The following is a 26,451-nucleotide window of genomic DNA, read 5'->3' as shown; positions in this document are numbered from 1 at the left end:
ATTAAAACAAGTGGTGAAATTGAGATATGACTATTAAAGAGTTTCTGAGAAACAGAGCAGTAAAGTAATAAAAGGTGGGGCTGACTTAGTGCTATGATGAAAATGGTGGATTTAGAACTATCAGTATCTACTGTATTCATTGGTAATGAAGCATTCTAAAATGCAAAGAAAATCTAAATGGGTGATTTATAAAACTTACTTTGATTGGGCAAGAACCCCTATCACCTCTGCATATAAATCCGCAATAATATGCACATTCCCAGTGTTGGTTCCTGAATATCTAAAATAATAAAAGAACAAACATAACATTTCATTAAATTTTTCTACAACCTCTCTTTCCTAATACATTTGAAAATTCATATCAGAGTGTTGCATAATTTTCTCTGAATATTCATTTATATGATAAAAGCAATACTAGTTGTATTCTACCTTCAATTTTACTTTACTATGATATTTAACCTTCTGGTTCTTACATATCCAATCTATAGTACTAAGAAATATTTTTACAAAATCTTTCTAATCAGCATTTTTTGTGGATTTAAAAGAGATGGGGGCTGGGTGCAGTGGCTCACACCTATAATCCCAGCACTTTGGGAGGCCAAGCTGGGTGGATCGCTTGGAGCCCAGGAGTTCAAGTCCATTCTGGGCAACATGGCAAAACTCTGCTTCTACAAAAAATACAAAAATTAGCTGAGTGTGGTGGCATGCACCTGTAGTCCCAGCTACTCAGGAGGCTGAGTTGGGAGGATCACTTGAGCCCAGGAGGTCAAGGCTGTAGTGAGCCATGATCTCATCTCTGCACTCCAGGCTGGATGAAAGTGAGACCTTGTCTCAAGAAAGAAGAAAAAAAAAAAGGAAGATAATAATTGCCTTGAACTCTCAAAACAAATCATCAATAAGAATTCAAATAGCTCAGACCTGGATTGCAAAAAAAAGGCAACAATCCCAAGTTAGTATTTTACTTACCCTTCCTTATGTTTAAAGTGCTTAAAAGCTAAGTTTAGAACTTCATGAACTAAGGGATCGGGTACAGGATGAACAGGAATCTAGAATTTAAAAACATTATCAAGTAAGTAAGAGTTAAATAAGTTATTGGTTTTTCATGAGTATTCTCATCAATTCAACTAATTAAATCAATAATCAATCTTACTTTTCATGGGATTATTACTAATCTGTCAATCTTTCTTCTGAGAATCTCATTTTCTCTAAGAATTTGGTTACTCATCAAATTCCACAAGTTCTAAATTTAAGAATACTAGTTTCATAATCACAAATCACTAAACTATGGACTATGCAGTGGGAAAAGCAATAGTTGTTACTGCTTAATAGTTACTGTCAGAAAGCTAAAGAGACACGTACACCTCCCTGTAACACTTACAGAAAAGCACCTTTGTAATGAGTCAGCCCTACATTTCATATAGCCCAATTTTGAACTATCATGAAAATGGCCACAAGGGACACTATCTTTTCTAACAATCTTAAACTATTTATAGACTTATTATTAAAAACCTGACATTTAAATATTCTCATTTCAACTCAAAAAAAGTATATGCTAGTTCCTATTATGTAAAACAAATTTTAAAAATTTAAACCAGTAATAAAAGCCCTACTCCTCCAACACACATAATCACTATTAACAACTTCATGTACATCCTTCCAGACTTTTTCCTACACATCCTCACACACAGGCATGCGTGCATTCCTTAGTTTTACTTAACCGAATAATGTATCTTTCCATGTCAGTATTTAGAGCTCCTCCTTATACTTTCTAACAACCACATAATATTCAATATGTATATATCACAATTTGAGGAGCCCCCTATTAATGAACATTTCAATCCAGATTTTCAATATTCAAGTAGTACTACAATAAACATCTTGTGCATTTAACATTATATACTTGTAGAGTTCCATGGGAAAGACTCCGAAAGAAGGAACTGCTGGGTTAAAGAGTTTACAAGTCATTGCTAACACATATTCTAGTTCTACACAGTTCTACATATCCTTCAGTATACATGGTGCACTGGTTCCAGGACCCCCGTGATAGCAAAATCTGCAGATGTTCAAGTTCCTGATATAAAATGGTGTAGTATTTGCATATAACCCTATGTACATCCTCCCATACACTTTAAATTATCTCTATCTAGATTACTTACAGTATGTAACCCAATGTAAATGTTACATAAGTAGTTGTTATACTGTATTTTCCATTATTTATTATTGTATTATTATTTTTATTTATATATATTGTTTTAATTTTTACTTTTTGTGGGTACCTACCAGGTGTATATATTTATGGGGCATTTTTATATTTTTGATCCAAGGTTGGCTGAATCCATGGAGGTGGAACTTACAGAGATATGAAGGCCCTGACTATGTGGGTCTATTTTTGAGCTCTCCATTATGTTCTATCAATCAATTTGTATGTGTCTATACCAAAACCACACCATCTTATTAATTACTAGAGTTTAATAATAAGTTCTCATATCTAGTAGTGCAGGTCCTCTCCTTACTTTTCTTCAGAGATGGCTTGGCTATTCTTGGCCATTATTCTTCCATATTCCATTTACAGTCACCTTTTCAAGTTCCATAAAAACTGTTAGGATTTTTATTAGAGCTGCAATGCATCTATAAAACAATTTGAAGTAACTATATTTGTATATATTTACGTGAAATAACTTTTAGTATATTTTCTAATTTTCTGGTTTTGTGCTTTGACGGAGGTGCTTGATTTCACTAATCGTAAGGAGAATGAAAATCTGCAAGACATCATTTTATACCTATTTGATGGGAAAAAAATTAAGTCTGAAAATACCAAATAGTAGAGATAACGTAAAAAAAAGTGAGGTTTTGTATATATTGTTGCAAAGGAGCATGCAATCTAGTGAAGGAGATCAGGTATGTCACCCTACAATATATAATTTGGCATGCAGATTATTTTGAGCTAAAGGCAATTGAGAAAGAGCAGATCAGGAAAAGTTTCCTCTACAATCCTTACTAAATAACTATTACATTTCATTAGTTTTCTGCATATATTTACCTTCCCACAATTTTACTGTTTCTAGAAGCCCAAACCTTTTTCCTTTGTCTTATCACTACTCTACAACTTATCACTCTTTGTTAAAATGGTATATATTCCAGTCTGTACCTGGATCTTTGAAAAAAAAAAGTGTATTAATTTTTGGATCTTCACATATTTACTACGAGGCATCCATGTGCACTCGTAATAAACCTTTTGACCCTGGTAATCCTTCTCTTGTCAGTTTAGTTTGTAGGGCCCCAGGCACTAAATCTAAGAAGGTAGAGCAAAAAGTTTTTTCTTCCCCTATACAGTAGTTCTTCTGTATCTACAGTTTTGCTTTCTGTGGCTTACCCAAGGTCAACCATGGTTTGAAAATACTGTGTGTGCATGTGTGTGTGTGTGTGTGTGTGTGTGTATGTGTTACCACATGCATACACTTTTATTATAGTATATTGTTATAACTGTTCTATTTTATTATTAGTTATTGTTGTAAATCTTCTACTGTGCCTGGTTTATGATTTCAACTTTATTGTGAGTATGTATGTACACAAAGAAACATAATACAGGCTTAATATCCCCTATCTGAAATGCTTGGGACCAGAAGGGTTTTGGATTTCTGATTTTCTTAAATTTTGGAATATTTACATATTCATAATGAGCTATCTTGGGGATAAGACCCAAATCTAATCACAAAATATGTTTGTTTCATATACAACTTATACACATAGCTTGAAGGTTATTTTATAAAATATGTTAAATAATTTTGTTCATGAAACCAAGTTTTGACTGTGTTTGACTGCAACCCATCACATGAGGTGAGGTGTATAATTTTCCACTTGCAGTGTCATATTGGTGCTCAAAAAGTTTTGCATTTTGGAACATTTCAGATTAGGGATGCTCAACCTGTATATACAGGGTTTGATATTATCCATAATTTCACGCACCAACTAGGAGTGCTGGAACATATCCCCTGAGAATAAAGGGAGACTACTATATTTGCTCCAGTTATGACTGAAGTTTAACAATGACGGCCAAAGACAACACTCAGCCATGCTATGTGTTCTTTATTGCCACCCTACTACCACCATCTACACTTTCTGTGTTTATAACACTTGTAGCAGTCTTACAAGATACAGGTATACCTCCTATTTAACAGATGAGGGAAATGAAGTTAAGAGGTTGCTGTGTACTTCTCTAGAATATACTATGTCCCTAGATCCTGATATATGAAAATGCATTTGAGGCTGGGCACCGTGGCTCACACCTGTAATCTCAGCATTCTGGGAGGTCGAGGTGGGTGGATCACCTGAGGTCAGGAGTTCGAGACCAGCCTGGCCAACATGGCAAAACCTTGTCTCTACTAAAAAATATAAAAATTAGCCGCGTATGGTAGCACGTGCCTGTAATCACAGCTACTCAGAAGGCTGAGGCAGGAGAATCGTTTAAACCCAAGAGGTGGAGGTTGCAATGAGCCGAGACTGCACCACTGTACTCCTGCATGGGCGACAGAGAGTGACTCCATCCAAAAAAAAAAGAAAAAGAAAAAAGGCATTTGAATAAATAAAACAAATGAGCAAGAAAACTTTGGTCTTATCATATTACTGCCAGGAAAGAAAGAGAAACACAGAGAAGTAAAAGAAGAAATACATCTCATCTTTAATTTTAATTAAAAATACATAAGTTCTGCTGAGACAGAGTTCGAGGTGTGATAAAAAATACATAAGTTCTAAAAATTTTCCTTTAAGAATGAACATTATCAGAACACAGACATCCTGAAAGTCCCTATTTCTTCTCTTATTTTCAGTGTCACACACACACAAAAAATTCTCAAACTGAATCTCCTAAGAAGAAAGAGAAAAGAATCTCATTTCAGCTCACAAAGAAAAAGTTCTACTTTCACGGAGTAGTATCTCCATCTTGAGTATCAAGAATTTCTAAGATCTTGTCACTGGTGTGATTTTAGACGCAGCTCTAATTCAACTTCAACATGCAAGAAAATCTAGTAGAAACTATAGTAACAGGCTGGGTGCGATGGTTCATGCCTGTAATCCCAGCACTTTGAGAGGCCGAGGCAGGCGGATCACCTGAGGTCTGGAGTTCGAGACCAGCCTGACCAATATGGTGAAACCCTATCTCTTCTAAAAATACAAAAATTAGCCAGGTGTAGTGGCGCGCACCCGTAATCTCAGCTACTCGGGAGGTTGAGGCAAGAGAACTGCTTGAATCAGGGAAGCAGAGGTTGCAGTGAGCCAAGATCACACCATTGCACTCCAGTCTAGGCGACAGAGTGAGACTCCATCTCAAAAAAGACACAAAGAAAGAAAGAAACTATAATAACAAATATTCAGGTTTATTCTAAGGCTATTTCCACTACCACTGCCAAAAATTTAATGCTTTTATCACATTATGAAAGTAAAGAACAAAAAAAAAGAGCTTATGATAGTGGGAAGTTAGACTAGTCCATTCATTAGCTAAATGACCAATTCTCAGCACCAAGGAGTGTAAACAACATCACACATTAGCAGAATGACAAATCCCCTCCCATGTGTACCTTTGGGACTGCTCATCAATATCTAAAATGCTATTAAGTCTGAAAATGCAAACAATCTACTCTGTAGACATAGAAGATATCACCACCTTCTGACACTTCAAAATAGTATGAATAAAACCAAGAGCTTGAAAGGGCTCACAAACTACGTTTCTCAACTTCTTGTTTGTTTGAAAGAATGAACATATGACTAAAATTCAATATTAAAAAGAGTATTGCTTCAAACTTTATAAATGTAATACTGCTGTTTAAACATGCTTTTATCATGGATCTAAGTCCTTTGGTACTAACATACTACTTTTAGTTCTAACATACTACTTTTAGTTAGGCACTACCCCAAATTTACTCTAATGACTTTTTTAGAAAAGTAAAATTAGTCCTCTATTATCTGGAATTAATTCTGTTTCCAAGGTGAATTCCACTACTTAATTTCATGATATTTACATTAGCTCTTTGTCTAACTTGTTACAATAAAAACTTTCATTCAATTTTATAAAATACTGGCCATTTCCACTATTCACAATAGCAAAGACTTGGAACCAATCCAAATGTCCATCAATGATAAACTGGAGAAAGAAAATGTGGCACATACACACCATGGAATACTCTGCAGCCGTAAAAAAAGGATGAGTTCATGTCCTTTGCACGGACATGGATAAAGCTGGAAAACATCATTCTCAGCAAACTAACACAAGAACAGAAAACCAAACACTGCATGTTCTCATTCATAAATGGGAGTTGAACAATGAGAATACATGGACACAGGGAGCGGAACATCACACACTGGGGCCTGTTGGGGGGTCGGGGGCTAGGGGAGGGACAGTATTAGGAGAAATACCTAATGTAGATGACGGGTTGATGGGTGCAGCAAACCAACATGGCATGTGTATACCTATGTAACAAACCTGCATGTTCTGCACATGTACCCCAGAAATATTATTATTTTATTATAAATATAATAATATATTTAATAATATATTATTAAAGTATAATAATAATTTAAAATACTGACCATTTCAACCTAATGTATCACATATTTTACCAATGAGAATTAAGTTTATTTTTATCATTAAAGAGAGAAAATTTGGAGTAAAATAAATGAATTTGCTTTATAATCTTCAGAAAATCACTACAATTAAGAACATTTCTTCACCCGTAAAATGAAAATAACAGATAATATGTATTGAGGACTTTTCATGCATCAGACATTATTGTATTTAATTCTTATGATTCTACAAAAATGATATTATACATTTTTATAGAGGAAGGGAGAGTCAGGGATAGTAACTTGCCCCAAGTTACAAAGCAAGCAAGAGAGCTGGCATATTAATAGTACTTGCCATGGCCATCTCCCAGGGTTTATTACGATGATGAGATGGCACAAAGGATATAGAGTCCTTCATACATTTTGAAGAGATCCAAATGTGTGATTATTAGAGACAAAACAAATTATTCAAGAAACAAATAATTTCTAGTACATGAGGTCAAGGTCTAACCTATAAGGAATATTTACTCCTCAAGACTGAAACAACCATGTATCAACAGTTCAATCCTCTGGAGACTGTGCGCCTCATCACAATAATCCTGAACCACATTTTAATATAGGTGTATTATATGTGGCAAAAGTTAAAGTCCTATTAAATTCTAGATATATTACATTGTTTACTCTCCGGATCTATTAAACCTCACGTTATTCTGACAGAAGAAAATTGGGTTAGTCAGCGGTGATGTTTCAGAAAGCTCTATTGATTTTTACGTCATTTTCTCTAGTTTTATTAGAGAAGCTACAAAGACTTGCCTTTTACCAGGGGGAATAATCCCTATATTGGATTTCAGATGAATAAAGTGTATCTATGTTCTTGGTGAGATACATATAAACATATATATTTTTTCGATGAGTGCATTTAAATTAGCGTATGGGGATAATAGTAACAGAGGGGAAGAAGTAAGTACAAAGGATGCTATAGGTTGGAATAATATGGTGACAGATCCAAAGACAAAGTTAGCTATCAAGGCCACTGTATTTCTTTTTCACTTTGAGTCCATGTCAACCATGGGTCAGAAATGATTTTGTGCAGTGCAGTGAATGTGAACAATGTGTCCACCAAAGAAAAAAAAAAATTTTTTTTTTTTAAGAGACAGGGTCTTGCACTATTGCCCAGGCTGGAGTACAGTGGTGCAATCATACGTCACCATAACCTCAAATCCCTAGGCTGAGGTGATCCTCCTGCCTCAGCCTCCAGAGTAGCTATGCCTATAGGCGCATACCACCACACTCGGATAATTTTTTTAAAAAATATTTTGTAGAGATGGGGTCCCGCTACTAAAAAAAGTGTTATGTTTATAGATTTTTTTTCCCCACATGAAGACTTATCTGGACTGTGTTAAAAGAGGAGGAGGAGGGCTACAAAGGCAACAAGGAGGGGAAGAGGATAGGGAGGATGAGGGGGAAGAGACAGGAAAAATGCCTCCACAGGGTTGCCTGTGAATTGAAGTTCCGAAGCCAGTGCAATTGGGCAACTTTAGGATGAGGAGTGAGACGGACATCTAAGAAAAGGATGCTATGGGAAATGAACGAAGGAGGAAGGCACAATGGGGCCAGGTCACTGGGGTTCCTGAATGCCAGTGTAGGGAGTCTGCCATTTCTCTGGCTGGAGGAAGAAACTCTATACTGTTTAAGCAAAAAAGTACAAATACTGGTTACCAATCCACTTAAATGACCTACATTTAGCACACAAGATACACCAGGGATAAGTCGCAATGAGCAGTAGTCAGAGTCCATTGCTGGGCTGTGGCCATTTCCAGTCCTTAGCTCTTCCTACCCTAGTTACTGCTGCCTTAAAGTCTTAGTAACTCAGTTAAACCAAGAGATCACAGATGTCAAATTTGGCTTGTTAGCACAACTCCCAGAGGAGATTTCTTTCCTATCTCTACCAAAAAATTTTTATGAAATGCATACATTTAAGTGATTTAACCTTTAATTAACTCATTTGTCTATTTTACATATTTAAAATGTTTATTTGCAGATTTCAGAGTACCAAATAACTGTCTTTTCATATTCCTTATAAAAACACAAGCTAAATAAAACTGATTATACAATTCATATATTTTTATACTATGAGAAAAATAGACTGTCAATTAATTTTATATCTTACATTTGCTGTTTGTCACATATTGCTATGATTCTGACCTTTAGGCTTCCTAACTTGTTTTAAAATAATACAGTGTTCATGCCTGGAAATATATGGATCATCCTTGAATGATATAATTTCAAAGACCATGATCTTTAAAAAAAAAAAAAAAAAGCTTTCAAATTCAGCACAGGCATTTATACTGATCTAGAGTAGTAAAACTACTAAGACCATACCTGACATTATATTATATATTCATATCTTTACTGTGTATCTATCCCATTGAAGTGTAAGCTCATGAGTTTAGTGCCTAAAGCAGTTCCAGCACACAGTAGGCATTCTAATATTCATTGAATGAGTAAACATTCATAACTTATTATCTGAGGTATTCTCACTTGACTGAAAACCCTTTGCACATGACAATTCAGTACCCTTATCAAATCACCCCATTCCTCTATTAAAAGTGCACAATTATTACATGTTGGAATGCAGCCTTGGGGACTTAGAGGAGAAATAAAGTGGAATAATGGATTGAAGTAGCTGAATGGCAGGCAAATACATTTACAGCTAAAAGCCAGTATTAACACAATTTCCATTCAGCTCCATTTTGCTAACAAGATTTTATATCTTAGATAGCATATAACAGTGAAAAAAAGAGAGGATGACAGCTAGGTACAGGGCAGGAAAGCCCCGAGCAACTGAAAGAAGTATAATTAAATTACAGGAATTTAGTTTATGTGGACTAAAATTCTAGACACAGCATCTTAAAGTAACTGAAACATGAAGGCACAGTAAGCAAAGAATAAGGAATACAGACTTAGCAGAAATAAAAGAGCTTACCTGCTTTAGAACTTCAACTAAAACTAAACAAAAAATGAAGTCTACTGCTAAGTCCCTCCTTTCAAGAAGATAATCTCTTTCACGTTGCTGTTCATCCCTGAAACAAGAACCCAAAATTAGTACTGCATTAAGATAACTTTAAAAATACCTATTAGTTAATAGCTCATGTTGCTTACTGTTTTCCTACTATGTAAAATGTGCTACAGCAATTGTTAATATGAAGCTTTTTGTTTTTTATTTTTGTCTTTTTGGTTTGAGACAGGGGTCTCCTTCTGTCACCCAGGCTGGAGTGCAATGCTGCAAACATGGCCCACCGCAGTTTCAACTTCCTGAGTTCATGTGATACTCCCACCTCAAGTAGCTAGACTACAGGCAAATGCCACCATGCCCAGCTAATTTTATTTATTTTTTTTAGAGAAGGGATCTCCCTATATTGCCCAGACTGGTTTCAAATTCCTAGGCTCAAGCGATCCTCCTGCCTGAGCCTCCCAAAGCAAATTACAAGCATGAGTCACAATACCCGGCCTAAAGCTTTTTAATAATCCAACATATGCATTAACATGTTTTTATGTTCTTTCCCTTTTTATATACTGGGTGTTTATTCAAAGTTCACTATTGTATCTGTTAGCATTTAAACCTAACCTAAAAGAATTAGTAAGAAGAAGAAAAGTATTTTAAATTTCATTTAGAAAACCTAGCATTGTTCCATATTTGATTACTAATTTTTTTTGTTAAGAACTGAAACAAAAGTATTAACTTTTCAACATGAAAATACAGTACAAGGTATCCTTCTCACAAATTTAAGTTGAAAAATCGCAAGTGGCATCTACTGAAGTCCAACACTAAACCATGGACAATCACCTGAACACAGGTGGCTCTTACATGCATGACAAGATTATCCTGGGAAATTTGAAGGAGGAGAAAACAAGTTCTAGGAATTGAGCTCCAAGAAGAGTATCATAGTACTATTATAACACAGGGTTTTGGCAGTCTTCCTGTATTATAATAACTGCCTCCCTTCATAAGCCATATGAACAGGAACTTCTTTGAATATTTTCTTAACTTTATGACTATTAAAAGCTCCTCACTGAACTGCTGAAATGGCACTCCTAAATAGGTTTTTGTATTACTAATTTTTGCATGATACCCAGTATGAGTACTGTACGGCTACACCTAGTTTAACTGGTACCTTCTCTTCATTTATAGTTTATGTGTGAACTATCCTTCTCCCTTACTACCATCTTTGTAACAAAAGGAATCAACGCATTTGGCTTAGCAATCAAACAATAACAACCTTCAGTTGATAACAATATCACCCCTTCATTGGAAGTGTGTTAATTTCAGGTAAAACAGTGTAAAATAAACCACTTACCCCTTAGACTTTGTGCTAGACCGAGGCCTATATTCATAAGATTCATCTTCCGTTCCATTTTGGCGTCTGTACCAGTCAAACAAGGTGCGAAGTAAAGAAGGGAGACAGTGCTCTGCTACTGAGCTCATAGAGCTTATCAACTGAAAACACAAGATATTACCAGAAAATAAAGTGTAACACTGAATGTACCACACTCTTAGTTCTATTAGCTATCATTTAGAAATGAAAAAACACAGTAACTCAATGCAATAAATGTGCTTTAAAATTAAAATAACGGTCAAGGGTTTAGCCAAGTAATAAAGTTGGCTAAGTTTCACCCACTATTAAATTTTATCCAAATCCACACGGTTTAGCTTAATGGCTTTCAACCTTTTCCCTGCCTCCATATGCCACTCACATCTGTGAAAACATGCCCATTAGTAACATCCCTGATTAAATACACAGATATCTTAGGGGGAAGCATTACAAATAACATGTACTTCCTGCCCCGGCAACTCCTATGTGTTCATGTGAACAAATGATTCTAAAATGTTGGTACTACATCCACTACATGGATGAAAAGACAGAAACAAAGACTACATTATATAAGAGCTGTGGGGAAAGCTCCAATTTACTATGCTATGACAAAGAGGAGAATTATAATTACTTTGCTACCTGCAAATTAGCATGTTAGAAACATGTAAACAAGTGTGTAAGGCTTAGACTACATAAAAGTACAACATAAATGGTAAGTGTACTGTGATGAACAAATGTTACTAAATTTGGGGCATCCTTGAAACAGTCTGAATTCTAGGTGAACATCACAGATTCATTTCATGAATGAATCCAACTTGTCTGGACAGGCTACCATCAGCAGTCCCTAAGGTCACTCTTCATCTTGAGGATCCCAAGAAAATTTTTCTCTCTTCACAAAAATTTCTGCATGTAATTCAACCCATTTCTCATAAAATTAATATTCTGAAATCAGTATACAATTAAATATGCTTCATTCTGTTAACTTATTTTAAAAAGTATGGGTTGTAGGATATTCAAGGTCTCTTTTAGTTCCATAACTAGAGCAGGAGTTAGTTAATGAAGAAGATAAATTGATACCTCTGTAAATTGAACATTTAATTTTCCTGTTATTTCATATTCTGCATAAAACTTCATCCAGAAAAAAACAGAGAAGAATGAAACAGTTTATCTGATTCTGTTGGCTGTTCTTATTTTCAGTACTTATACTCTCCTTTAATCATCCTTTTATTGTAAATTATCATAATTTGACAGGTAAATAGTTTCTAATATAGAAAACTAAGGTAAAAACAAGGCTCTAATTTTATTTAACCATATTTTCAAAAAATCTATTATTTTATTAACAATGAACACTATCACTCAGAGGAAATCCCTTGTAATATCTAAAGAAGGAACAATAAAACCCATCAACTATCGTAAACATACACAAAACAGTTTATACCACACAGAACTTTTTACTGTGAGCACCCTTCCAAAAAAAATCAAGCTATGAGGCACAATCATTTATAGTTTATTAATCATTTACAATAAAAATGAAAATTGTACTTAAAATGTTGTTTAATCAGATTTCAAATCCTGATTATGGATTGATTAGTACATGGATTCAAGATGTGAGTAATCTAAATAACTTTTGTAGTGGCATGAGACTTGAAAAGCACTGTATAAGGTGATTTTATTATAGTCTTATTGTAACAGAGGTCTTACTGCCCTATTTATGGTTTCTTCTTAGACCAGTGGCTATTTACTAAGTGTATATATCAGAATCACTAAGGAAGCTGTTATACATACAGGGGACTACAGCGCCACCCTCAGTGATTCTGCTTCAGCAGAACTGGAGTGGGATCCTGGAACACAGTATTTTGGTAAGTCTCCACCAAGTAATTCTAACCACTCTTCTTTATTTAGTCAATTAGCCTAATATGAACATTAAACTCTATTTCTGGGATATAAAATTTTGGGTCAGTGTCCCAGGAATACTATATAGTAAAGAAAGCTAATTTAAGTTACTGGTTTTTAAAAACAACAACCATATATTAAAATACTTATAACAAAACTGATCCAACATTTAATCCAAGCAAGAGGAAGAATTAACATTAGAAGATCAGCACAAAAGTTGTTAGACACTGGCATTCTACATGCAGATTGAGAGTCAAAACAGACAAATAAATAAATGTTAAAAGGTAAAATATTATTATGTAAAAAGTGTGGCAATTGATATAGAAGGAAAGACTGAGGGATGTAACTGAAAACGAAAAATATGAAAGGGCACATTAAAGAGATTAATGATGCAAAGTTGTAAAAAGCTAAATGAAGTGAAACTAATCACAGTTCATTTTACTACTTATTTTTAAAAACTATCAATTCTAGAATGAATTAAGCATACAAGGATATATAGCATCACGAAACAAAATTAAGGAATTCCTTAATATTGAATATATTTGGGTCAGACTATTAGGATGAACACTATTTCCAGGGGGAAAAAAAATTCTCCCAAAATTGGCATACCTGATCAAACTGAAGATCTTCACCCCTCTGAAGAGATCTGGACAATAGCTTCTCCTACAATTTAAAAAAAAAAAATTAAAAATTAAAATAAAGCACAAATATAAAATATTAGAAATCTTCTATATAATAAACAGTTTCGATTTGTGACTTTGGTTTTGCCTTTGTTTTCACTCTTGTTATTAAATTGTTTTAAAGAAAGATAAGCCTCCTCTTTGCCCAAGGTCACATGGCTAATTTAAGTGTAGCTCCAGAGGCAAGGCTCTCACTGTGATACTCTCCATACCAAAGAAAGTGGTTGTGCTCATGATCTCCTTTTGTAACAAGTTTAAGTTTGAAAGTTCTTAGACTACAAACTTAAAGTTCAACATAGGTTTTGTTTAGATTCAAGTTCAAAAGTCAACAGGATGTGTTCTTTCTTTCATTCATTCAAGAGTTTACAGAAAAGCAGCCTAGTACAAAGGTTATCACTAGCCAGAGGGCCTTGGTGTGACCTTTGGCTTGACAATCACCAAGTGAATGACCATAGGCTGATGCCTTATGGTCTCTGTGCTTCAGTCTTCTTATCTGAAAAAACAAGGTGGTTGTCAAATACTGGAATCAGCAATATGCCCGTTCTGTTTAAAAGCTTATAGCTTTTAAATATCTGTTCAATACTTAACCTCACTCATTAGAGAAATATAAGTTAAAAAAAAAAACAAAGAAATACTTTGGGTATAATATATTGTATATACACATTCGCTAACATTGGCTAGTAATATAAAATACCTCTTATATGTGTATGTAAAAATATATTTTGTGTGTATATATAAAAGAATCACGTCTTTACCAGTAGAGAGAGAAACTTGATAGTTAGAAAAAGAGATAAAAGTTGGGGCCTGAGGATGGAAAGTTGTTACTGCACAAACTTACAGAAGCCAAGAAGAAAGAGTATTTCATTAAAAATAAATAGTATATTGCCAGTACAATACTTTCATGAGGTAACCTTCCAGTATGACTGCTTCCTATTAATTTAACTGACACCAGGAGAAGTTTCTGATTTAGTGGCATATCTTGCTTCAGCACAGAACAATCTCTCCTATCACATACCAGAATTTTTTTTTTACTTTGCATCTGTTGATTTTTTTACTGAACAAACAAATATTAAGTTCCTTCTATGGGCAAGTAACATCTACAAAACACAGAAGACTTGGTGGGACTCACTGTGGAAAGCAAGACCCTCTATCCTTCAACCACTGAGTCTAGGGGGCATAACAGATACTAAAGTCTCTCTACCCTCTCTCATCTGCATATGTACTCATTCTTGCTTGTATGAGGAAATGCCCAAAAGGGGTTAGTCTACATCACTGTCTAAAATTAGTATAGAAAAATCACCATTGGTACATAAAGAGGCTCCTACCCAGTAGAAAACAGGAGACTGAAGAAATGGACTATGATGCTATTTTGCAATGGGTTGAGAGAAAGTGGGAGTAAAGAAAATCTTGGACAAATAAAAGTTAAGATGGATACTGGATACTGTAATGTGAATTTTACATATCAACTTGACCGGGCCATGGGGTTCCCAGATATTTGATTAAACATTATTCTGGATGTGTTTGTGAGAGTATCTGTGGATGAGATTAAAATGCGAATCAGGAGACTGAGTAAAGCAGATTGCCTTCCCCTATGTGGGTAGGTTTCATCCAGTCAGCTGAAGGCCTGAACAGAACAAAAGGGGTGACCTTCCCATGAGTAAGAGGGAATTCCTCCTGCATGACTGACTTGAGCTAGGACATCCGTCTTTCTCTGCCTACAGACTCGAAGTGAAACGTCAGTTCTTCTTGGGTTTTGAGTGTGCTGGCTTTCAGACAGAAGTTATATCATGGGCTCTCCTGGTTCTCAAGCCTTCAAATTCAGACTGGAACTCCACCATTGTTTCTCTTGGGTCCCCTGCTTGTTGACTGCAGATTTTGGGACTTCTGAGCGTCTGAAATCACATGAGCCAATTCCTTGTAATCTATAATAAATCAATCTCTCTTTCTACATACATACAAACACACACCCTATTGGTTCCACTTCTCTGGAGAACCCTAAACAATACAAACATAATTTCTAATTTAATCTCCTCTTTGACTCAAGAAAAGAACATGTCCCAGGGAAAAAATGTACACACATTTGCAAAAAAGTGTACAGAAGGACATTCACTATCAATGGAAAAAATGAGAAGCAACGTCAATGTACAACAGTAAAACTTTGGGTCAATAAGTCATGGCATATTCTTAAGCAGTTGGCCTTCCATATCCTTGAGTTATGCATCCATGGATTCAACCAACCTTGGATTAAAAGCAGCAAAAAATAAAATAAAATTGCATCTGTATACTGAACATGTACAGACTTGTGTCATTATTCCCTAAACAATATAGTATAACAACTATTTCTATAGCATTTACATTGCATGATATCTTATAAGCAATCCAGAGATGATTTAAAGTATATGGGAGGATGTGCATAGGTTATATGCAAATATCATGCCATGTTATATAAGGGACTTGAGCATTCATGAATTTTGGTATCCAAGGGAGGTCTTGGCACAATCCCCCATGGACACCAAGGGACAATTGTATTAGAATATTGTGTAGTCAGTTAAGTAACAGGTAGACATAAATTTATAGATTGACCAGAATGTTCTCAATATATAAATTAGAGAATAACAGATAAAAGGAAAGAAAGTATGTATCTATGGCAGTTAATACATATAAATTTAAAACTCTAGGAATATATATATCATACATTAATATGTAAAGCACAATTATAAGTCATTTTTTCATTACACCATTATTAACTTCATTTTCATTTTCTGAGTTTTCTACAAAGAACACAGATGACTTGTTCTCATCCTTAAACTCGAGGGTTGCTGCTGGTACTTGGTGGTATCCAGCAAATCCATTTAATTATAGAATACAATATAGCCACGAAAATTATGGTTACAGAATAAAAGTGTTTTAAAACATTAAAATAACAATATACCTCAACAAAAACCAGGAAGTATGGAGAAGTGAGGTGGTTTAATTTCCTCATTGTCAAATCTGTTTGTCAATAAACCTCTCTCTCTATGTGTGTGTGTGTTTTATGTATACATGTGTATATGTATGCTTATGTTTATATTTAACTTTAAAGATATCTTAAGAACTATTCGCTCTGTAACAAAAACATTATCTGAATGTAAAAATTAAATCATTTTCATTTTAGTTTTATGTTCTGTTAATTTAAACAAAATTAACAATTATAACTAAATTATATCAGCTAATTGATAAACATAATTAATCAAATTAATTAAACCATTATAATTAGTTTAACTTAAAATAGCATGTATGATGTGATTCTTTTTGTCAGTCTTTCTACCTACTTGCCTCGCTGGCTGCCCCACATAGGGTTACCTAACTTACTATATATATATTCACAAGAGATGTTTGTGATTATGTTTATAAATACATGATAGTTGGTTTTTCTGTCGAGATTTTCAGGATGATTTTCTAAACTGTCTATATCATGTATTTTAATTGAAATTTATATTAAATACATATCACAGAAAAAGTCATTCTCTGAAGTAAATATATAGAGATTTATGAAGCTTCTCTATCCAATAGTCCCCATTTTTTTCTCTCATGTATGATTAATCTTTATGAAAACAAAATCACACATGTATTTACCATTGAAACAAAAATTCCCAATCTAACTTAAGAGAATAATGTTTGATTACACCTGAAGCCACATTACCGTTACTTTCTTAATAAGGTGAGATTTGGAGAACATCTTTAGCACTTGGGCTTCTCAGGTTAAGCACATTTGGTCAGCTATATTGTAGGACAAGACATTTATCTCTAAAATCAAACTGCACACCATTCACATGCAACATAAGGATTCTGTACAATAAACTAATATATGTTCAATTAACTAGCTCTAACACTTCAGTAAAACAGTGAGTATGTCCCATAATAAGTCCTGTAGAACACTGTTTCTAAAAGTGACTATACTGAAAAATTTGAGCTTTTTTAAAAAGGGATTTTACTGTTCTAATGTGAACTATGTATCTAAGATTGGGGGTAGGGAATACAGCAAGCAGTTTCTTTCTAACTTATTTGATTTATTTGATCCCCTTTTTTCACTATAAATATTAAGTCTAAAGAGCTTTAATATTGTGAGGACTGCTGATTCAAGTAGTTTATTACTCATGTAGCATATTTATTCAACACAGTTATAGCCAACTAGAAGAGTAAGAGAGAGTGATAAACTTTTCAGAAACACACTGTTGCCTTATATTTAACATTTATTTGTTTCATAACAAATCCATACTTCCTGAAAGATTTCTGAAGATGTGACATCCTCACAGAGCTTTTCCTGAAGCAGAAAATGGGGGTGGGCTGTTTTTTCCATAAGAACTCAGAAATGATTTTTGAATGCAAAAGGATACGTTATCATCAATTAAAAACAAACAGAAAACATGAAGAAATATACTACACTAAATATAAATTACTAATCAAAGACTTCGTATTAACTTCTTAGGTTCATTACAGTGTAGTTGAGGATGCCCTAATGCTTGCTCAAGTAGATGTAATGTCTTTCAATATGTAAGTTTTTTTTTTTTTTAAATAAAAAAACTGTCACTTAGATTGGAGTGCAATGGCACGATCTCGGCTTACTGCAACCTCTGCCTCCTGGGTTTAAGTGATTCTTCTGCCTCACCTCCCCAGTACCCGGGATTACAGGTGCCCACTACCACGTCCAGCTAATTTTTATATTTTTAGTAGAGATGGAGTTTCACCATGTTGGCCAGGCTGGTCTCGAACTCCTGACCTCAGGTAATCCACGCATCTCAGCCTCCCAAAGTGCTAGGGTTACAGGTGTGAGTCACCATGCCCGGCCTCAATACATTAGTATTTTTAAAAGACAAACTATTAAAAAACGTTTATTGTCTATGTAACTCATCAAAAACAACTAAAAAGTAAAATTATTCTCTACACTAACATAAATGAATGCAAAGATGTGTATACAGCAATATGTCCTATAGCATTTCTTTAAAGCAGCCTCAAACCAAAATTGCCTCTCAATAGAGACTGATTTAAAACTATATACATAATATTCGACTGTCAGAAAGAATGAGATTAATTTATATTGGCTGATATATAATAATCTCCAATTTACATTGTTAAAATAAAAATATCTGGGTATAGAAAAAATGTGTATTTTATATATATCTCCCCTTCATTTGCACGCGTGTGTGTGTGTGTGTGTTTAAAGGTGATTTCATATAAGTAAAAAAAAAAAATAGAACAAAGAATACGAGAGGTTGGGAGGGGTAGGGAAAAGACAGGCACAGAGATTTGTTAAAGAATACAAAATTACGACTAGAGTGGGGGGAATAATTTCTAGTGTTCTCTACCACTGCAGGATGACTATAGTAACAATAATACACTATATAGTTTCAAATAGCTATGGTAGGAGGAGGAGGATATTGAATGTCCCAAAACAAACAAAACGATAAACACGTGAGATATGGATATGCTAATTAGCCTGGTCTGATCACCATACGTATTACCACATCCCTATGTACTCCCATGAGATGTGCAATTATTATATGTCAATTATTTTTAAGATTAAAAATTTTTAAATGTAAAGAATAAAAAGTTTTTAAAGGTGGCAGGTACTACAGAGATGGATAAGTAATAGACATGAAAAACTGGTAGACTAAAAACTGTTGACAGTGATTAGATGTTTTTATTATATAACCTTTAAAACTATTTCTACTTTTTATAGTATTTTCATAATAATAAAAGTATTATATATTATATTATAGTTATAAAATATTATAATACTTTATAATATTATACAGTATTATAATGTATAATATAATATTATACATTATAATAATGATTCCAAGGCTCACAATCCTGTATTTTATAATTTAATTCTACATGTAGTGCATATGTAGGATACCAACAGCAATATGTAGCTTCCAGAGAAAGCAAGATAATTTTTGGAAAAATTTTGAAACCATAACAATGACACTGAAATATTTCAGTAATCTGTAATTGGAGATAGCAGGTTGAACACTTTTATAGCCAACCTTCTATCCTAAAACAGAACAGTGAAATAATTTTTATAAGGGCTAAAACAAAAGAACAAAAAGGATGGGAGAGGAGGTGAAAAGCAGAGAAGATCATAACTAATTATCTCACAAAACAATGGTGACTCCTGAGTAAGCAAAGGGGAAAGTCGGCAGTCTGTTCATTCAGTCAGTCATTCACCCATTCATCCAAATTATTTACTGGGTTCACAGTATGCCAGACACTGTTCTAGGTTCTGGAGATATAGCCACAAACAAAACGGAAAATAACTCACGCTCTTATAGAGCTGACAGTCTAATTAGAGAGTAAAAGTAGTGTATGTTATGTTAGACAGATTTAGGATAGGAAGTAGAAATGGGGACTGAAATTTCAGATAACATGATCATAGAGAAGATGACACCTGAGGCACAACCAGAGAGTGAGTGAGCTTGCCCCACAGAGAGCAAAGGAAAGATAACCCAATTGATGCTTTAGAACTACCCAGAAGGCTCAGGAATTGGAGAACTTGGGTACTCTGAAAGTATGGCTAAAGGTGAGGATAAAAATAAGAGGACTGGTTGAAAGATTGTTTTAAAAAGGTTGTTGAGGAAAGATTTAGACCCTCCCTTTCACCTTACCTTCAGAGGAATTGCCTTTCTTAGGAAAGGACAAGATACAATGATACTGACTGGGGCATACAGTGGTTGAAGAGGTACCACACTGAAGACAGGGAGGTTAAGCAAGAATATATATATCAAGTATCAAAAACCCCAGTTAGATCTTCTGAGTCTAGTTCCCCAGAATGCTTGCAGCTAAAGCCTAAACTCTCCCATTCAGAGTACTGCAGGTACCTTATTTGGGGACTCTGACAAGTCCCCCAAAAAAGATCTGACACTGATGGTCCATTGATAGTAATACACAGAAGATCATAAGTCAAAAAGGCTCTTCTGTGTACACTGGACTGCCAATCAACTGTGCTTCATTCTTAAAAATATAACAAGTTAAAATAAACATGTGAGGAGAAGGTAAAACCAGCAGAAAAGTGCAGTTTGGAGGAAACTGACCATACAGGGAGAAGAAACCCTTTAAAATACATATATACACACACACACATACACACACACACACACATATATACACATATATACATATATGCATATATATAATATATATATATTATATATATAAAATACACACACATATATATATACTCTTAAAAAATAGTGAAAATTTTAAGAGTTTTTAAAATGCTGGGCCTAAATCAAAACATAAGGTCTAAATCAGAAGAAGATGGGTAAATGGCTTTTCTTCTATTTCCTTTTCTAGCCCACAGCAATCTAAAAGATTAATAGATAAATTTGGATATGCCTAGGTTATTACCAAGGACTGATCCATCTCCTTTAGGAAGAAAGGACCTAAGATACTGGACTGCATAGCCTGCAAGTTGCCATTTCAATCACTGATTGCCCTTCTTGAATCTTCCTTCTAAAATGAAAATGAAATTGTGACTAAAAATCCAAATCAGCTAATCTTTGAGTCTTTTGGCTTCCTTAATCTCCTTTTATTATGGTTTCTAATATGAGAATGAAAAAGCCAATTCTCTCATTTTAGTGGTAGATTAAATTCTTTCAGCAAAAGCCATTCACATTTGTGCTTTTTTTGAAACCTACTATCTGAGTGACCATGAGCAAGGCCAGCCTCCTTGTATCTGACAAGCCCTGGATGCTATTTTCTATAAAGTGACTGTGTAAGACTTTCATTCGAGAACCCAGAGAATCATCTTAGATGGTTGTTTATTACCTAAAAGGGTACAGAATAAATTTCAAAATAAATGAAATTCCAATAAAAGCATTTGAAGCTATATTGTAAACATTGTGACAATATTAGATTAAATGTTTTTCATTATCTAATCTTGAAGCTATGGATTCCCAATTTACCCAGACCTGGACATAAATAAAAACAAAGCTGGCACTCTGCTCTAGATAAGAAGAAATTATCTTGGTATATACGAGTGTAAGGGGTAAAATCTGTAAAATATGATGGTGATTTGGGGGTTTTCCTGCTGTGTCAGGAAGAGTGAGCAGCAATGTCTTCTATTTGTGATGGCAGAGTAGAAACATCTATGTTCTGATTAAATCCTCACCACTATTAATCATAATTTTATAATCTCAGATTACATAACAGATGTCTCTAAAATTAACTATTAAATAAATGAATTAGCTAATAAAATAAATGAATAGCATCAGGCTATTCTGAAAGAACTATTGGAAGCTCTGGCTAGAATAAAGACATTATTATTATTATTAGAAAAACAAAAGGCACACACCACAGCAATACTTCTTAAGGCTACATTCATTAAAATACAAATATTTAACAAAAACCCTCTACTGAGTACCCACCACCACAAGCAGTGCTGCAGATACAGAGATAAGAGAGACCTGGTTTCTGGTATCAAGTAACTCACATCAGAGAAGATAAACATGTAAGCAATTAACCATAACATGATATCATCATAATCTAAAAGTATGTACAAATTATTACAGTAAAATACATATTCATTTAGCTTAGGGGAGGATGACTAAGTTAGAGGGAATATATGGGAAGTTTGGAATGAGAATATATAATATGGCCAGAAGTGGTGGGTCTATAATCCCAGGACTTTGGGAGACCAAGGCAGATGAATCACTTGAGCCCAGGAGTTTGAGATCAGCTTGGGTGAGATCTCACCTCTACAAAAACACAAAAATTAGCCAGGTGTGGTGGCACATGCCTGTAGTCCCAGCAACTCAGGAGACTGGGATGGGAGGACTGCTTGAGCCTGGGAGGCAAAGGTTGCAGTAAGCCAACATTGCGCCACTGAACTCCAGCCTGGGAGACACAGCAAGACCCTGTCTCTCCAAAAAAAAAAAAATATATATATATAATATATTATAGTATATATATTTATATATTTAAATATATTTAAATATAATATATTATATATATTTACAAATAATATATTATATAATACAATACATATTATAAATAAATATATTTTTATATATTTATATAAATATTTTATATATATAAAATTTGAGAACTGGTAGGACTGTATCACATGATACTACTATAAAATATTTTATAAAAGAAAGTGTTTTTAAAATGTGCTGTGTGGCTTGAAAATTGCTGAGGACAGGTGATGGGTCCCAAGTGTTCATTATATCATAATAGTTTTATATATGTTTGACATTTTCCATAATAAATTCTTAGATTTTTTTAAAGTTGTTCCCTTTCTTACTGTATGCTGTTTAAATTACTAGTGTAGTAATTTATCTTGTAATTCAGAGACCACTGAAAAAGAAAACTAACACTCTGTAGCTTAAGCATATTTATAATCAAATCTTATAATCATGAACTCATGCTATAGGCTTTTGCAATCCTTACTTCTAAAACAGAACTTTATATTAATAATGTATATGCTGTCTATATATATACTATATATACATTATACAATATACACAAATATATATACATTAGTACAAAAATAATTTGTTATGTGGAAAGCAATCATGGGATGATTTAAATTGAATATAAATATCTGCACAATTTTGAAATATACATTTGGCTATTATAATGTATTAGATCCCAGAACACATTATTTCATAGACGCTTTCCTCAGAGTAGTTTTCTCTACTTAATCAGTGGGAAGAAACTCACCTTCACAGCAATTTCAAGGCTACTTCACTAAGAAAATAAGAGCACTGACAATACCACCTTCAACTTTCTTCCTGCCCTATCTTCCCTTCTGTTGTTTCCCTCTCTCATCCTTTTAAGGAACTGTAACAGGCTGAGCAAGTATACAGGTTCTAAAGCCAATATATTATTGTGCCTAACTCCTTAGTCAGCCGTAACAAACCCTCTGAATCTCAAATTGGTGGTGAATAGCTATCCCTAATTCAGTTGTGTAAGGAGTGAGTTTCAGCTGTTACATCCTTCACCTTCCTCTTAATTACCATCATCCTACATTGAACCTACACTGTGTTCTTAGTACATCACATACTCACTTCCTTCTAGCCCAAAGAGTAACCTAAACTGTCGCTTCTATAAGGTGGCAGAGAGTTAAAGTTACTTCCTGCAGTTATATCAAGAAGGTAAAACTGTTCTGTTTTATTTCTGCTTATTTCCAAATCCAATAACCACTTCTCTCAATGTTCATTGTACTCTGCTGCTCTACATTATTGGCAATAATAATTCTATATTTTCTTTCCCTTGAAATCATCGTCTGCTCTTGTGGCTTCAATTTACACCCTCATATAGATGATACCAAAATTTGTAGTTCTAGTTACCAACTCTTGAGTTCTCAAAAAGAACTTCCAACTACCAATCAAGCAACTAATTCCATGTGGTGAGATTACCAGTATCTCAAGTTTAAGGTACACAAACGAAAAATCATTTTATCCACCTTTTGTACCCAAAGATATTCCTGTGTACTTTACCAAAGTAAATATATTATCAACTTTACTAACACTCCAGAACATCTTTAACCCTTAACTTTCACTCAAAATGCCCCCTATTTACTTGTCAAGTCCTATTGATTTTTACTTCTGTTAATTCTCTTTCTTCTGTAACCTTTTCTACTTTTAATACCATAGTTCAAGACCCCTTTCATTCCAGCCTGAACTATGTACAATAGCTAAATAGTCTCTGCTCTCAATGTTTTCTCCCTCTATTGTTTAACCACCATATTATCCATCACAATAGCATTCACAACTCTTCAGAAACTGACTCATATTTGTTTACACTCTTTCTCTTCCCTCCTCCTCATCATGGGCTCTAATCAAATAGAGCTTCTCACATTCTCCAAGTATGTCTCATACAATACACATGTAAAAATATGTTCTCTTCTTTATTGTAAGTTTGGCTGTGATCTTAGTGTTAACTCACAGTATATCCTAATTTTCCTTTATTTCCTATGTTTTATCTGTTTCTACAATTCCCACTGTTGAAGTTCCTTTTTGTTCTTTTGTGACCTGCAGTAACTTATCAAAGTGGATTCTAAAGTCGGTGCAGCTTTCTATATCACCACTATCCCTTAATATTTTTTCAAGTATATTATTTCCTTTGAAAAATCTGTATTATAGTGGCTAATACAAAAGTCAAGAAAATATTTCAGATTTATAGGTCAGCTCTACTCACCAAGGGTTCAGCCATTACAACTTCAATTTTCTTTTCAGCTTGAACAGCAAATTCTGCGAAAAGGCTCTTGATGACATATTCCCCAGGTTTGACATCTGGGTCAATCGTAATGTTTGACATGATGATGTTCTTTTCTCCCCAAGTGGAATGAAAGTTGGAAGAAGCACAGTACTTATTCACTTTGCTGACTGGTGCTGAAGCTAAAAGTAAAAGAAACAAAAGAACTCCACTTTAATAATCAACTTAAGAGGCCTACTATAGCTACCCTATTTCCTTTGTAAGCTGCCTCTAACCCTCAACCAGTTCTCCCAGTCTCCTCTACTATAGTCCATTTTGTCTATTTCACTTGTCACTTTCTAACATACTAACATATTTATAATTTAATTACATATCATGTATATTATGTACTGTTTCTCTCTCCATCCTACTAATGTGAAAGTAAGAACAGGGATTCTCTTTTTGTTTTTGTTGTTGTTGTTCACGGTAAATCCCAAGTATCTAGAACAATGCCTAACATAGATTAGGTGCACAGTATTTACTGAATGAATGAATGGATTCTAATCAGAGAGTCAAATGCAATAAAGGAAATAAAACAGATGTGAATAAATGAAACAGGAATGGGACTGGGGAACTGAAAAACAACACTACTTTGGAAAATACGCTCAGTGAAGACCTCACTGCAGAAGCTACATTTAAACTCAGGCCTAAATGATTTTTCTTTTTTCCTTTTTTTTTTTTTTTTTTTTGTTTGTTTGAGACGGAGTCTCGCTTTGTCGCCCAGGCTGGAGTGCAGTGGCCGGATCTCAGCTCACTGCAAGCTCCGCCTCCCGGGTTTTCACCATTCTCCTGCCTCAGCCTCCCGAGTAGCTGGGACTACAGGCGCCCGCCACCTCGCCCGGCTAGTTTTTTGTATTTTTTAGTAGAGACGGTGTTTCACCGTGTTAGCCAGGATGGTCTCCTGACCTCGTGATCTGCCCGTCTCGGCCCTGCAAAGTGCTGGGATTACAGGCTTAAGCCACCGCGCCGGCCCTAAATGATTTTTAAAATGAGGGAGCAAGACAAAGCACCAGGAACAGAAAACACAAGACTAAATGTGCCTGGTTAAAAAACAGAAAGACCAGTATGGCTGGCGCTCAAGGGAAGAAGCAGAGGTGGAAGGGGATATGCGATAAGGTCAGAATCAGTAGTCGGGGAGCAAGTCACAGAAAACAATTAAGAACTTTGTAAGAAAATTAGATTTTATTCCAAATGCAATTAAAATTCAGTAGAAAGCATTAATATGGAGAGGGATAGGATCTGGCTTTCTCTTTATAAAAATCTCTCTGGCACCTCTGGAGAATGGATTGAAAGAGGAAAAATGTAGACCCAGAGAAGCCATTACAGAAATCCAGGTGAGATAATCGCAGCTTGGACTAGGAGGATGGCAACAGCACAGGAAACAAAGAAAAGTATTTAAGACTTGTCATATATTAGTGGGTTAATCAGTGAAGTGAGAGAAGGGAACTAACGATGACTCACAGCGTTTTTACTTGAATCACTCAAAGGATAGTGGTGCCATTTACTCAGATGGAGATGACACGGTGCTGGCAAATAGTAAGCTGCGTCAGGCTTGGCCCCAAAAGAAGACACACCACTGCATGCTGTGTGGCTTCACCTACTCTGTTCTTCTGACTGCCTGGGCAGCCTACTTGACTTCCTATATACAAGTTTTCCAGTCACCTCCATATCGATCCCATATGTTGATATGTTGATCCCATATCCTCTAA

The 26,451-nt window shown here is 34.7% G+C and overlaps 1 protein-coding gene across 19 annotated transcripts in view; it reads right to left on the bottom strand.

The window, feature by feature from the left end:
• FRYL (FRY like transcription coactivator) overlaps window positions 1-26,451 on the bottom strand; it is a 287,021-nt gene that overhangs the window by 124,359 nt on the left and 136,211 nt on the right. For all 19 annotated transcript variants that reach the window (XM_050790052.1, XM_050790064.1, XM_050790057.1 and 16 more), the window contains 6 exons: window positions 24,686-24,885; window positions 13,431-13,484; window positions 10,914-11,053; window positions 9,542-9,638; window positions 967-1,046; window positions 200-280 (listed from right to left, as the gene is read on the bottom strand). In XM_050790052.1, coding sequence (XP_050646009.1) covers window positions 200-280; window positions 967-1,046; window positions 9,542-9,638; window positions 10,914-11,053; window positions 13,431-13,484; window positions 24,686-24,805 — 572 coding nt within the window. In that variant the 5' untranslated portion in view covers window positions 24,806-24,885. The remainder of the gene's footprint in view (window positions 1-199; window positions 281-966; window positions 1,047-9,541; window positions 9,639-10,913; window positions 11,054-13,430; window positions 13,485-24,685; window positions 24,886-26,451) is intronic.

This window comes from Macaca thibetana, chromosome 5, assembly GCF_024542745.1.
Source record: "Macaca thibetana thibetana isolate TM-01 chromosome 5, ASM2454274v1, whole genome shotgun sequence".
Classification (NCBI taxonomy): domain Eukaryota; kingdom Metazoa; phylum Chordata; class Mammalia; order Primates; family Cercopithecidae; genus Macaca; species Macaca thibetana.
This window is presented reverse-complemented; position numbering and strand designations above follow the sequence as displayed.